Raw genomic sequence first — 15,772 nt, 5'->3', positions numbered from 1 at the left:
TTGTTGGGTCTTTGTGAGGTTTAGGTTACAAGGTGACTGTGGTTTCAATGAATGAGTTTCGTAGTGTTCCTTCTGTTCCTATTTTGTGGAATAAATTGAAGATAGCTGGAGTTACCTCTTCTTTGAAGGTGTGGTAGAATTCTGCACTGAAACCATCTGGTCCTGAGCTTTTTGTGGATTGGAGTCTTGAGGAATGCTATTTCCTTAGTGGATAAAGGACTATTTTATTGATTTACCTGCTCTTGATTCAGCTTTGGTAAGTGTAATTGATTAAGAAAATTGTCCATTTCATTTAGGTTTTCAAATTTTGTGGCATATAGACTTTTGAAGTAAGTCCTAACGATTGTTTGGATTTCCCTAGTGTCTTTTGTTTTGTCCCATTTTCATTTCTGATTTTTTAAATTTGGATAATCTCTCTCTGCCTTTTAGTTAGTTTGGCTAAGGATCTGTCTATCTTGTTAATTTTCTCAAAGAACCAGGTCTTGGTTTCATTGATTCTTTGAAATGTTTTATTTGTTTCTAATTTATTGATTTCAGTCCTGAGTTTGATTATTTCCAGGTGTCTATTCTTTTTGGTGTGTCTGCTTCTATTTTTCTAGGGCCTTTAGATGAGCTATTAAGTTGATTGTGTGAGATGTTGCAAATTTCTTCTTGAAGGCACTTAGTGCTATGAACTTTCCTCTTAGCACTGCTTTCATTGTCTCCCATAAGTTTGGTTGTGTTGTGTCTTCATTTCCATTAAATTCTAGGAAGACTTTAATTTCTTTCTTTATTTCTTCCCTGACCCAGCTGTCATTTAGTAGTGAGTTGTTCAGTTTCTATGTGAGTGTAGGCTTTTTGCTATTTCTGTTGTTCTTGAGGTCCAGCTTTAGTCCATGGTAATTAGATAGGTTACAAGGTATTATTTCAATCTTCTTATATCTGTTGAGACTCACTTGTGGCCAACGATATGGTCTATTTTGGAGAAGGTTCCATGAGGTGCTGAGAAGAAGGTAAATTCTTTTGTCTTTGGGTGTAAGATTCTGTAGATATCATTTAGGTCCATTTGATACATGACCTCTATTAGAGATATTGTTTCTTTGTTTAATTTCTGTTGTTTACCTGTCCTTTGTTGAGAGTGGGGTGATGAAGTCTCCCAGTAGTAATGTATGGGGATCTGTGTACAGTTTAGGTTTTATTAATGTTTCATTTACAAAAGTGGGTACCTTTGTATTGGGGGCATAGATGTTCAGAATTTTGATTTCTTCTTGGTGGAATTTTCCTTTGATGAGTATGGAATGATCTTCCTCATGTCTTTTGATTAATTTTGGTTGAAAATCTATTTTATTAGATATTAGAATGGCTACTCCTGCATGTTTCTTGGGTCCATTTGCTTGGACCCTTCCAGCTCTTTACTCTCAGGTAATGTCTATCTTTGTGACTTAGATGTGTTTCTTGTATGCAACAGTTTGTTGGGTCTTGTTTAAGTATTCATTCTGTTAGTCTGTGTCTTTATTGGAGAGTTAACTCCATTGATTTTGAGGGAAATTAATGACCAGTAGCTGTTAGTTCCTTTTATTTATTTATTTATTTATTTATTTATTTATTTATTTATTTATTAGTTCCTTTTATTTTGATGTTGCTTGTGGTAGTGTGTTTGTGTGCTTGGTTACTTTTAGTTTTGCTGTAGTGACATTATTTATTTCCTGTGTTTGCCTGAATGTAGTTAGCTTTCCTGGGTTGTAGTTTTCCTTCTAGGAGCTTCTGTACCTCTGGATTTGTGGGTAGGTGTTGTTTAAATTTGTTTTTGTCATTAAATATCTTGTTTGCTCCATCTCTAATGACTGAGACTTTTGCTGGGTATAGTAGCCTAGGCAGACATCTATGTTCTCTTAGGGTCTGCATGATATCTGTTCAGGGCCTTATGGCTTTCACAGTCTCTGTTGAGAAGTCAGGTGTTATTCTGATGGGTTTGCCATTATATGTTACTTGATCTTTTTCCTTTGCAGCTTTTATTATTTTTTCTTTGTTCTGTATACTTACTGTTTATTATATGGTGAGAGAATTTTCTTTTCTGATCCAATTTATTGGGTGTTCTGTAGGCCTCTTGTATTCGTATAGACCTCTCTTTTAAATTGGTGAAATTTTCTTCTATGATTTTGCTGAAAATATTTTCTGAGCCTTGGAGGAAGGAAACTCTTTTTCCTCTATTCCTATTATTCTTAGGTTTTGCCTTTTCATGTTGTCTTGGATTTCTTGGATGGTCAGGAATTTTGTAGATTTAACATTTTCTTTGATGAATACATTGATTTCTTCCATTGTGTCTTCCACACCTGAGATTCTTTCTTCCATCTCTCATAGTCTATTGGCTATGCTTACCTGTGTAGTTCCTGTTTTCTTCCCTAAGTTCTTTCTCTCCACAATTTCCTCAATTTGTGTTTTCTTTAATTTTTCCAATTCTATTATCAGATCTTGAGCCATTTTATTGATTTCCTTCACCTGTCTGACTATATTTTCCTTCAATTCCTTCAGCTGTTTGTTTGAATTTAATTTCTTTCAGTGATTTAAGTATTTCCTCTCTAAAGAAAGGCCACAGATTGTTTGGCTGAAACTTCCTGTATTTCTTTAAGGATGGCCATAATCTGTTTGACTTTATCTTCTTCCATTTCTTTGCAGATGGCAATAATCTGTTTGAATTTATCTTCATCTAGGTCTTTACGCAGTTTATTTTTTTCCTCTATTATCCTGTTCATAAGCACAGATGTAAGGTCATCTTCTTGAATTTCATTTACACTGGGTTATCCAGGGCTGCTTGCTCCTGGATAACTTGTTCTAGGGATGCCATATTGCTCTGTCTTTTGTTGGTTGAGCTTTTGTGCTGGCCTCTACCCATTAGGCTATCTGAGGTGTGGGGGGTTAGTTTCTGGTACTTCCTGGGATCCTATAGTGGGTCGAATACCCTTGACAGGAAGATGATTTTTCCCAAAGGAGGCCTCCTCAGCTTTTTGGGTATGGTCACTGAATGGCAGGTGTTTTTCCGGAATTGCCACAGCTCACCTCAGGTGTACAGACCTGAGTACTAATTGTGGCCTTTGTTAGTAAAGGGGGCTCTCCTCTCACCCAGAGAAGTCCTAGAGACAGCTGTGCTGCTGCTGGGTTTCTTGATGTAAATTTAGTGAGCTTGCTGCTGTAACCTGGGTGCCCTGGGGTTTGGTCAGTTTAGTTAAGGATAACTGGCTGTCCCTTGGGGCAGTATCTGGGGGTTGATATCAGGGAACCCAGGCTTCTGGAGGTCTGAGTTTGGAGCTCTCTTTCCCAGTACCCAAGTGCTAATCAGTGACACATGAGCACTACTCTCATGTGTACAGCAAGAGGCTAGAGTCTGGAGCCTGTGTATAACCAGAAACTTTTCTGGAGATAGGTGTCCTGAGGTAGGGCCAGATATTTCCTCCATCTTTGGGTTTTATCCCAACAGGAAGACCCAGTCTCTACTGTTGGGGGTGGTGTAGAGTGCACAGGCACTTGCTTGAGAATGGTGGCTCCAAGCTGGTGACTGGACAGGAACCTGGGAACTTTTTCCAAGAATATTCCCATATGTGGGGTGGTAGTGGTGGTGGTAGTGGTGGTGGGGTCAGCTGAGTGCTCTAAGCTGGGATCTGCTGTTTCCCTCCCTGTGGGTTTTCTCCCAACAGGAAAACCCAGCATCTAGTGCCCTGGGGCACACAGTTCTGTCAGTGACGAAGAGTCGGGTGGGAGGGACTGGTGGCTGGAACCCCACTCAGGGCTGGCTGCTGTGTACCCACAGGTCTACAGGACCTTTTCCAGGGATAGACTGGGTGACATTTGGTCAGTCCCACTTGCTTCCTTCCCTGTGGGGTTTTCTTGAGACTGGGACTCCCCGTCTCTGGCGCCCTGGGGTGCACAGTTTAGCCTGGGAAATTGATCAGGACATGCTTCTTGGGTCTTTTTGCTTGAAAACCCTACTCCTGCCACAACAGCCCAGGGAATTTTACAGGGATTAGCTGGGTACTCTGAGGTTGAACCCAATTGTTTTTCTCAACATTGGGTTTCTTATCACCTGGTAAATACAGTCAATGGTGTTTGGGGGCCAATAGTTCCAACAATTTGTCACTGTGCAGTCTCTGCTACCCCGCTGATCAGACACAGTGTGGGATCAGGTCTGCCATCTGGGATCTGTTTTTAATTTTTACTGAATATGAGTATTTTGATTGTATGCAGGAATATGAACCTCTTGCGTGCCTGATCATCACAGTAGTCCAAAGATGTGTTCATAATTCATGAACTTATAGCAACTGATAGTAGCGGGTCCCAGTTAAACACTGACAATTGAGCCCAATTATTTGAAAGAGCAGCAAGAGCTCCTCAATGCTGAACCATCTCTCCTGTCTTATGTTGCTTATTTAAGATCATCATTTATATTGTTAATATTTTCATCTTTCTATTTTTAGCTGTTTAAACATGCATTCCCTTTTAGTAAGATCTTATTAAAGTTACAGTTTAAGCTAGGGCAGTGCAGATTTCTGGAAAATGAATACACAACTGGAGTGAGTGTATAATTCCTTGTAGAAGCTTCAGTAAAGACCTCTCAGTTATTTCAATCATTTGTATTTGTTTGATTGACTTTTAGGGGAGGCTCTGTCTTACTATATAGGTCTGGCTGTCCTAGAACTCTTTGTATAGATCATGCTAGCATCCAATTCAATAAGATACACCTGCCTCTGCCTCCTGAGTGATGAAATTAAAGGCACAACAGAATACACACAGCTTGTCGATCATTTTTTGTTGTTAGTAATTGTTCATAAATTTCTCTGATGTGTACTTAGTACTGTCCATCTCTTAATTTCTCTGTGTGTCTCTGTCTCTCTCTTTCATTTCGCTCTCTCCTCTCTGTTGGTCTTTGTCCACATGAATTACCATGACTATTCCAAAGCTATATCCTATTCAAAAAAGTTCAGATATGATTCAGATATGACACAGTTAAACTTCATTATTCAGTTTTCTTCTAAAATGACTTAGTGATAACATTAACACTTATTTTTAATAGAAAAGTTATAATCTTTATTTTAAACTATAGACTATACATGATGTAGAAAGGAAAGTGTACAAAACAATGATCAAAGAATAATCATGTGTTGTATGCCTTTTCTTTTGTCTGGTTACTCAGAAATATGATGTTATCCGCTATGATTATTGTTGCTTGCCACTCACATCATTTTTATCCATCTATTGACTGTAGTCCACTTTCCCTTCCACAAATATATGAGCCCCCCTTTTCATATACTTATATGGCACATCTCTAAGCCCTGGTGAAAACATGATATTCAGTACCATGTTGTCTTTTGACTGATGTCACCCATCTGTTCACTGTCCCCTGATATCCACATCTCATTTGTTGCTAGATAAAATATGATGACTGTGTCTTTTCCTTCCACCTGTCTCATGACAGGCTCCTGACCTACTTGCCCAAGTAACTGAAGATGATTCATAGATCACTCAAGAACCCAACTAATGGCTACGTCATACACATGTCTTACAAACTAATACAACACCTTTAACATAGGTTTTCAAAGCAAGCCTTTTGTTTCCTTTACAATCTAACCTTTAGGCTTTTTCTTCTCCCATCCTTCACCTGATTCACAGCACCCAACTCTCTAACACTAGCACTTCTGTGTCAGAAAATAAACAGAAGAAGCCCTAGAATTATATGATTATATTGCCAATGAAGTATAAATTTATATTGTTGCCACTCTTTCTTTTGTACAAATGTATGGCAAATTTTAGAATTCAGTGACCTTCGATGATGTGCATGTGAAATTTAGCCAAGAAGAGTGGGCTTTGCTGGAACCTTCCCAGAAGCAACTCTACAAAGATGTGATGCTAGAGACCTGTAAAAACCTCACTGCTATAGGTAAGACAGCATTTTTTTCATATTTAAAATAAGGAGACAACTCTTACTTTGTTATTGATTCTCTTCTGTAATTCCAATTGAGACTGAGGAGGAATGAAGTGATTAAATCAAGCATGGTTCTAAGGGTCACAAGAAGATAGTGATTTGAGTTTTGCCTTAATAATAATATATTTCAAAATAATATATATTTTCTGGTACTATATTTTAGGCTACAATTGGGAACACCATAATATTGGAGAACATTTTCAAAGTTCTACAAGTAATAAAAGGTAACTTTATGTGCACAATGATACAGATATGAATCTTAAGAAATTTTAATGTGTCCTGGAAGTTTGTTTGTCTGTTTGTTGGCTGCTTTTTTTTCTGTTTTCGAAATAGTTTTTGTTTTCTGTGTAGCTGTGGCTTGGCTTAGACTTGCTTATTAGACCAGAATGACCTCAACATCACACAGATCTGCCTGCTTCTGCCTCCACAAGTGCTGGAATTAAAGGCATGTACCAGCACAGCTGGCTGTGTCCTAGAAGTTTTAAAGAAAAGCAACAGTGTACAAACAATACTGCTTTAAGTGTACTGATGATCATTAAAATCTAACAATTCCATGTACTTCAATGTCAGGTATCTGATTTGGGTTTGCAAGGCACTCCCCTAAGATAGAAGAAAACAAAATAATATTGTAATTGAAAATACCATTTGAATCATATGGACATTACAGCTACTGACTTGAACTGCCAATATGATTAGTCTCATTCTATCTAATCAGATATTGTAAGAGGTATACACATTGAATAAGTGATCAGTATGTGTCCAAAACCTTCTAATGAGCAAATATTTCATAGGACAACCAGTGTTACTCATATTCATGCAGTAACACTGTAAAGTTTAGTGAAAGGTGCAGCTTATGAGAATCAAGAATATTGTTGAGGAGAAACATTAATCACTATATGACATGTCTATGATGAACAAAAAACAAACTGTTAATTCAATGTGGGAATCTTTTATTATTCTTGTAAATTAAACTGGTATATCATATGTCAAAATGCTTTTGTGACACATGAGCATAGGGATATTGATAGAAGCAGTGTCCCTCTCTTTCTCCAAGAACAATTCTTTTTGTAGAAGTCCGCACTGTGAATAAATTTTCTGAATGTGATAAGTGGTTACTGTTAATTGATTTTGCAACTTAACTGAGAATTCATCAGCAAACTCATACTGCTGAAAATACCTACAAATACTAGGAATTTGGAACTTCTTCTGATTGTCCTTGCTCACTTTGTAAATGAAGTATCATTCATACAGTACAAAAATTTTTGAATGGGATTGCTGTGGTAAAACTCTGAATTCTAACAATACTATTCATATATAGGAGAAAACCTCTCATAGAAAAAATGATGCTACAAAAGTGAATCACATAACAAATGCTCTTACCATCACAGGGATTTTCAAAAATACCCATAATGAAGGCGAATACCATGAAAGTAAATAAAGTGATAAAACTTTAAAATTTGATTCTTCTTTACCATTACACCAAATTATGAAATTAATTCATATAGATAAATATATTTATTAGTGTAATGAAATGTAAATCTTTTACATGTGCCAATTAGCTTTGCAGGCATGAAAGCAGTCATAAAGGAGAGAATCCCTTTGAATGCACTCTATGTGGTAAAGCCTTCCCCTATACCACTGTCCTCATGTGGCATAAAAGAACACACACAGGAGAGAAGTCTTATAAATGTAATCAATGTGGTAAAGGCTTTGCAACAAACAGTCATCTCACGCGGCATAAAAGAACACATACTGGAGAGAAACTTTATGAATGTAACCAGTGTGGTAAAGCCTTTGCACAAAACAGTGATCTCATACGGCATAAAAAAACACACACTGGAGAGAAACCTTATGCATGTAATGAGTGTGGTAAAGCCTTTGCACAAATCAGTACTCTCTTAAGCCATAAAAGAACACACACTGGAGAGAAACCTTATGAATGTAACCAGTGTGGTAAAGCATTTGCACAAAACAGTCATCTCTTAAGCCATAAAAGAACACACACTGGAGAGAAACCTTTTGAATGTAACCAGTGTGGTAAAGCCTTTGCAAAAAGCAGTATTCTCTTAAGCCATAAAAGAACACACACTGGAGAGAAACCTTATGAATGTAACCAGTGTGGTAAAGCCTTTGCAGAAAACAGTACTCTCTTAAGCCACAAAAGAACACACACTGGAGAGAAACATTATGAATGTACCCAGTGTGGTAAAGCCTTTGTACGAAACAGTGCTCTCATAAGCCATAAAGGAACACACACTGGAGAGAAGCCTTATGAATGTAACCAGTGTGGTAAAGCCTTTGCACAAAACAGTGCTCTCATACAGCATAAAAGAACACACACTGGAGAGAAACCTTATGAATGTAACCAGTGTGGTAAAGCCTTTGCACAAATCAGTACTCTCTTAAGCCATAAAAGAACACACACTGGAGAGAAACCTTATGAATGTAACCAGTGTGGTAAAGCCTTTGCACAAATCAGTACTCTCTTAAGCCATAAAAGAACACACACTGGAGAGAAACCTTATGAATGTAACCAGTGTGGAAAAGCCTTTGCAGAAAACAGCAATCTCATACGGCATAAAAGAACACATACTGGAAAGAAACCTTATAAATATACTCAACATGATAAAGCCCTTGCACAACAGAGTAGTCTCCGAAAACATGAAAAAACACACATTGGAGAGAAACCTTGTTAAGGTAATTAGTGTGATAAAGCCTTTCCATTTAACAGTCATCTCCTAAGACAACAACACATTCTGGAGGGAAACCATATGAATATAACTGTGTGGTAAAGCCTTTGCACATAATGTCTCCTAATACATAAAGGAACACATACTGGAAAGAAGCTGTCTGACTGTAACCAATGTGAAAAAACTTTTGGACTTCAGAATAATCTCCATACTCATGAAAGAAATCCTAATGGACAGAAAGCCTGTGAGTGCTTTTAACATGGTGAAACCATTCCACATTTGTATAATCTTCATCATCATGAAAGGATTCATAATGGAGGAAAACTTATGAATGTGTTAAAATGGTGAGGCTTTTCACAAATCTAGAGCCATCATCATCATAAAAGTATCCTTACTAGAGAGGAATTCTGTGACTATAAGCAATATGGAAAGGCCTTTGTGTTCTTTGATCTACTGAGATCCAGCAGAACTGAAAAACCAGCTCAATGGAACTGACCTCCCTTTTCTGAAGGGGAAAGGGAATAGGGGCAATAGGAATAGAGGGTAGTACTGGGGGAGGGAAGAGTGGGGGACTATGATTGGAATTTAAAGTAAATAAACTTATTTTTAAAAAGAATACAATGAATGGTGAATATCAATTACATGCAACAGTATTATATAATAAGGTGTTTATGGAAGACTTATTGATAATCTTGATTCTCACCATTTACTGTTTTCAGTTGCCTCACTTTACACAAGAAACTTTGAGTCCAGTGGATGAATATGTAGGGAATGGTGAACTAACACCAGCCAGGAAGTTCTCTGAGAGTATCACAACAGTGGTAGCCTGTAGAAGTTTCTTTGCGTGCACATACCTATGGTTCCAGGGGTTCTATTGAAAACCATCACAACCCAGACTGAATTTTGAGATGTGAGGGAGGAGGCTTTCTCTTCCATGTATGACCCTGCTGCTGGCCTAGTTGTAAAACCATGGCAAGGGTGTGTTTTCTCTGCCTGACTTCATCTGGAGAGTGCCTTTAGACATAGATGCCACCAACCAAAATTGATACATGGCCTTTGACACAGATCCCTGATAACTCCCCTCCCTTCAAATATAGGTTAATTAGGTTCCATGATCTTTTTCACATGATAGGAATGTGCTGTTTAATGCAAATCAAGCATCCTTGAAGTGCCCTGTTTTAAAAAATTATCTACACTTATTTTAGAGCATCCCAGTCACTCCCCAAGGGGTATATACCCTCTGTTTTCTAGAATTAAAGTTGAACTTACTTTCTAAAGTTGAACTTACTTTCCCCGAGTATTCTGATCTTTGTTATGCTTTGGTGGCTTCCAAGCTTTATACCTCATCTTCTGGGCCTCCTTCCTTCCTGGGCTGGTGGGAAACAGCCTCCAGGCAGCAAGAGAACCACGTTCTCTGAAATGCTTGTGAAAAAAAATGTTTCACACTTCATAGCATTTCAAATTTCACATGTTTCTTGATGTGAGATGGTAAATCAAACAGTGTCTTGGGGGTGGGACTCTCTAAAATGAGTTATACCTATTGTTTAGTTCACAGTAAGCTTGCAGGCAAGGTTCATGGTATGAAATCTTCTGATGTGAGCACAGTGGCCTATGCAGAAGTAATAAGAGCAGAAATTTTATTTCCCTGATTTTAATAGCTGAGTAGTGTTCTGATAATGTGTGGATGGATGGGAGAGGAGGGGAACTCCCCCTATGAGAGGATTAGGGGAAAGGGTTTGGGGGAAAGAGGGAAGAAGTGTGGGACCAGTAGGAGTTGAGGGAGTGACCTTTAAAAGGGGTATACAACGAATAAATTGTGAAAAAATAAAAATGATTAATAACATACAAATTAATTAGAAAAGCAAAACGACAGCAAAAATTTGAGTACAGTCTGGGTACCCACCCTCCCTCAAAGAAAAGAAAGAAGATATAAAGAAAGCAAAGAAAAATAGAATCTTTGTCTTTGCCACCTTTCTTCCTTGTGAGCTCATTTTTTAATCATTACCTAGTGGAGACCAAACTGCTCAGTCTGAAGTTTATATTTCCATAGATGTAGGTTTCATACCTGGAACAAAAGGCAGAGGTTCATATTTAACATATCAATACAGAATTAGCTGCCAATTTTTTCCCAGCAATCCCTCAGTTCTTCCATGTTTTACGGTCCTCAAGGCTGGCATAGCCCACCCAATACCCTGAATTCATACCTCCCTGCAAGTTCACACCTCCTACCATGCTCACACCTCCCTGGACGCTCTCATCTACCACACTCACACCTCCCTGCACGTTCATACCTTCTTGCATGTTCACCCTTCCCTACAGGTTCAAATCTCCCTGCAAGTTCACACCTCCTACTACACTCACACCTCCATTCATGCTCACACCTCCTACAAGGCTCACACCTTCTTGCCCGCTCACATCTCCTTGCACGGTCACACCTCCCTACATGTTCACACATCCCCACACGCTCACACATCCCCACATGCTCACATCTCCCTGCAAGTTCATACCTCCTACCATGCTCACATCTCCCTGCATGCTCACACCTCCCTGTATGCTCACACCTCCATGCACACTCATGCCTCCCTGCACAGTCACACCTATCTGCACATTCACACCTACCTGCACATTTACACCTCCCTACATGTTCAAAACTCCTTGCAGGCTCACACCTCCCTGCATGTTCACACCTCTCTCACACCTCCATGCAAGTTTACACCTTCTAGCATGCTCACACCTCCCTTGATGCTCACACCTACAAGGCTCACATCCCCCTGCATGCTCAAACCTCCCTGCATGCTCACATATCCCTGCACGTTCACACCTTCTACCATGCTCACAGCTCCCTGCAGGCTCACACCTCCCTGCATGCTAACACCTTTGTGCACATTCACACCTCTGTGCAGGTTTGCACCTCTCTACATGTTCACACCTCCCTGCAGGCTCACATGTCCCTACATGTTCATACCTCCCTACAAGCTCAAACCTCTCTTCAAGTTTACAGCTTCTACCATGCTCACACCTCCCTGCACACTCTCTCCTACAAGGCTCACACCTCCCTGGATGCTCACACCTACTATGCTCACAGCTCCCTGCATACTTACAGTTCCCTGCACATTCACACATCCTTGCACATTCACACCTCCCTGTATGCTCACACCTCCCTGCAAGTTCACACCTTATATCATGCTCACACCTCCCTGCATGCACACACCTACCTGCACATTCACAGCTCTGTGCACATTCATACCTCTCTACATGTTCACACCTCCCTGCATGCTCACACCTCACTGCACGCCCACTCCTCCTACAAGCCTCACACCTCTCTGGATGCTCATAAGTACTACGCTCACAGCTCCCTGCACACGTACACCTCCTTGCATATTCACATCTTCCTACATGTTCACACCTCCCTAAAATTTCACACCTTCTTCCATGCTCACACCTCCCTGCAAGTTCACACCTCCTACCATGCTCTCACCTCCCTGCATGCTCACAACTCCCTGAAGATTCACACCTCCTTGCACCTTCACACCTCCCTACAGGTTCACAACTCCCTGCAGGTTCACACCTCATACCATGCAAACACCTCCCTGCAATTTCACACCTCATACCATGCTCACACCTCCCTGCATGCACACACCTCATACCATGCTCACACCTCCCTGCATGCACACACCCACCTGCACATTCACAGCTCCGTGCACATTTACACCTATCTACATGTTCACACCTCCCTGCACATTCACATATACCTGCATGTTCACAACTCCCTACAAGCTCACACCTCCCTGCAAGTTCACTCCTCCTACCATGCTCACACCTCACTGCACACTCACTCCTCCTACAAGGCTCACACCGCCCTGGACGCTCACACCTACCATGCTCACGGCTCTCTGCATGCACACACCTCCTTGCATGCTCACACTTCCTGCATGCTCACACCTCCTTGCATGTTCACCCATCCCTACATGTTCACATCTCCCTGCAGGTTCACACCTCATGCCATGCTCACAACTCCCTGCAAGTTCACACATCCTACCATGCTCATACCACCCTGCATTCTCACACCTCCTATGAGGCTCACGGCTACTTGCCTGCTCACACCTCCCTGCATGCTCACACCTCCCTGCACATTCACGCCTCCTTGCATGTTCACACCTCCTACCATGCTCACATCTCCCTACACGCTCACCCCTCCCTGCATGCTCAAACCTCCCTGGACACTCACACCTCCTACAACGCCCACACCTCCTTGCACGTTCTCACCTCTGCATTCTCACACTTCCCTGCATGCTCACACCTCCCTGAATGCTCACACCTCCCTGCACATTCACACCTCTTTGCATTTTCACACCTCCCTACATGTTCACACCTCCCTGCAAGTTCACACCTCCCAACATGCTCACACCTCCCTGCAAGTTCACACCTCCCTTCAAGCTCACAACTCCCTGAATGCTCATAACTCCCTGAATGCTCACACCTCACTGCATGCTCTCACCTCCCTGCATGCTTACACCTCCATTTTGGATCTCCCCTGTTGACAACTTTTGACTCGAAGTGCATGTTATCAGACCAAAAAAATAAAAATATTCTCAGACAATAGAATATAGTTGTTTTCTGGTTCCACCTCCTTGTGATTCTTTCAAACCTGTAACCACAAGTCAGTTTCTGTGTCTAATGTAGAGGGGATGTTCTCGGAAGTAGAAAATAGGCGGATCCTGTCTCTTAGACAGTCTGGTAGTTCATGTGTTTTTTATTGAGAATTTTAGACCACTTACTGAATTATTGTTGAAAGATGTATGCTGATTCCTGTCATGTTCATGACCTCATGCTGTTTTCTTGGGCTGATTCAACCACCTCACGTCCCAGGGGAACGTCTTTAAGCACCTTGTGATGTCTCAGATGTGTTAATTCTTCTCCTTAGGTGGAGGCATTCCTCCTCATTTTCTCTACTGACCCGTCTCTGGACACATCAAATCTTTTCATATGTGTTTATCCTAAACGAATATCCCTCTCTCAGTTTTAATACATACCATTGCAGATGATAACGTCTTTGCTAACAATGACGGTGTCCAAGGAGTCAGGCTCGGTGTTTTGATTTCCTTCTGAGTTTAAAGTTGATGTATTATTCTAGCAGGCTCGCCACCTTTGTAAGCTCGTTCATCTTTCTCCATTCAAGGTTTAATAACATTTTAATTTTGTGTTTCTAATGTTTTAACTAAAATACATTGTTAAAATTCACATAACAATCTCTCTTTCTCTCTCTCCGTTTGTTTCGGGAGGATTCCAGGGTTCATGATAATATTAGGGACAGGACTTTAGCTCTTGACCACCAACAACTGGTCAGGAAGTATCACCAGGAAAAAAAAAAAGAAATGGCGGAGGGAGCCTAGGATTCTCCTCTAGGAATAAGTAAAAATCAGCTGCTGGCCCAAACCGGAAAGCTTGGTAAACAGGTTTGATCTGAAATTAGCTCCTGTGAAGGAGAGGACTTCTGCAGGAGCCATCTCCTGGGCTGGTGAGGAGACCAGGCCCCCTGTGGGAGGAGCCATCACCTGGGCTGGTGAGGAGATCCCGCCCCCTGTGGGAGGAGCCATCTTCTGGGCTTGTGGTGAGACCAAGGCCCCTGTGGATGGAGCCAGCCCTGGGCGGCTGGTCCACTGCCTCTGCATCAGCTCCCGCCTTCCTTCACTTCCATCACCGGCTGGGGTTTGGTCATCTGATTATCATCATCTGATTATCATCATCTGATTATTATTATCTGATTATTATTATATTATCCTTTGAACATTATTATCTGATATTATTATTATCTCTTCATTATTGTAATCTAATCATTATTATTTGATATTATCAACTGATTACCATTATGATTATCCGTTTATTATTATTTGTATATTATGATATGGTTATTATCTGATTATGATTATTATCTGATATTATTATCATTATCTGTTTATTATTATCTGTTTATTATTATGTGATTATTATTATCTGGCTAGTATTATCTGGTTATTATTATTTGATTATTATTATGTGATTATTATTATCTGATCATTATTATCTGTTCATTATTATTATCTGATTATGATTATGTGTTTATTATCATTTTCTTATTATTATTATCTGATATTATTATCATCTGATCATTATTATTATCATCTGATCCTTATTATCTGTTTATTATTACCTGTTTATTACCATCTGATTATTATCATCTGGTTCATATCGGTTTATTATTATCTGTTTATTATCATTATCTGATTATTATTACCTGATTTTTATCATTTATTGGTAATTTTGTCTGTTTACTATTATTATTTTATTATTGTCACTTTCTTGTGTGTGAGAAGTGCGAGGGGCCCTTTCCCAGCTTTCCTCAGAGCCGCCTTCTGCCACCATCACTGTCACTGTCGCAATCACCATCGCCCTCCATCCCTGGATGTGGAGTGGACACAGGAGTCCTGTCCCCTCTGCACAGCACTCTGGTATCTCTCTGTCTCTGTCTCTCTGTCTCTCTGCCTCTCTGTGTCTCTCTGTCTCTGTGTCTGTCTCTGTTTCTGTTACTGTGTCTGTGTCTGTCTCTGTCTCTGTCTCTCTGTGTCTCTGTTGGTCTGTGTTTCTGTCTCTGACTCTCTGTCTCTGTCTCTGTCTCTCTCTGCCTCTATCTGTCTCTCTCTGTCTGTCTCTGTCTCTCTGTCTCTGTCTATCTCTCTGTGTCTCTCTCTGTCTCTGTCTCTCTATGTCTCTCTGTCTTTCTGTTTCTCTCTGTGTGTCTCTCTGTCTCTGCATCTCTGTCTCTGTCTCTCTGTATCTGTCTCTCTCTCTGTATCTGTCTCTGTGTCTCTGTCTCTCTGTCTCCATCTCTGTCTCTGTGTATGTCTGTTTCTCTCTGTCTCTGTCCCTGTCTCTGCCTCTGTCTGTCTCTGTCTCTCTGTCTTTCTGTATCTCTGTCTCTGGGTGTGTCTCTGTCTCTCTGTCTGTCTCTCTGTTTCTCTGTCTCTCTCTGTCCCTGTCTCTCTGTCTCCCTCTGTATCTCTATCTCTGTATCTCTGTCTCTGTGTCTCTGGCTCTCTGTGTCTCTGGCTCTGTGTCTCTGATTCTCTGTCTCTCTGTGTCTGTCTCTTTT

General features: G+C 40.5%; 2 protein-coding genes across 9 annotated transcripts in view; one reads left to right on the top strand and one right to left on the bottom strand.

Annotated features, from left to right (window-relative positions):
- The window catches only part of LOC132650979 (cytochrome P450 3A1-like), an 800,659-nt gene that overhangs the window by 742,719 nt on the left and 42,168 nt on the right, over window positions 1-15,772 (bottom strand). The gene's annotated exons all lie outside the window — the stretch shown is intronic.
- LOC132650997 (zinc finger protein 120-like) lies at window positions 5,788-9,003 on the top strand (the record flags this gene model as incomplete). Its single annotated transcript, XM_060376320.1, has 3 exons — window positions 5,788-5,908; window positions 6,117-6,177; window positions 7,761-9,003. Coding segments are annotated over 3 exons (1,071 nt in total), but the record flags the coding sequence as incomplete, so codon positions are not given.

The sequence above is a fragment of the Meriones unguiculatus genome (genome assembly GCF_030254825.1).
Source record: "Meriones unguiculatus strain TT.TT164.6M chromosome 13 unlocalized genomic scaffold, Bangor_MerUng_6.1 Chr13_unordered_Scaffold_37, whole genome shotgun sequence".
Lineage (NCBI taxonomy): Eukaryota > Metazoa > Chordata > Mammalia > Rodentia > Muridae > Meriones > Meriones unguiculatus.
The sequence above is the reverse complement of the archived record's forward strand: the minus strand, read 5'-3'. Positions and strand labels throughout refer to the sequence as shown.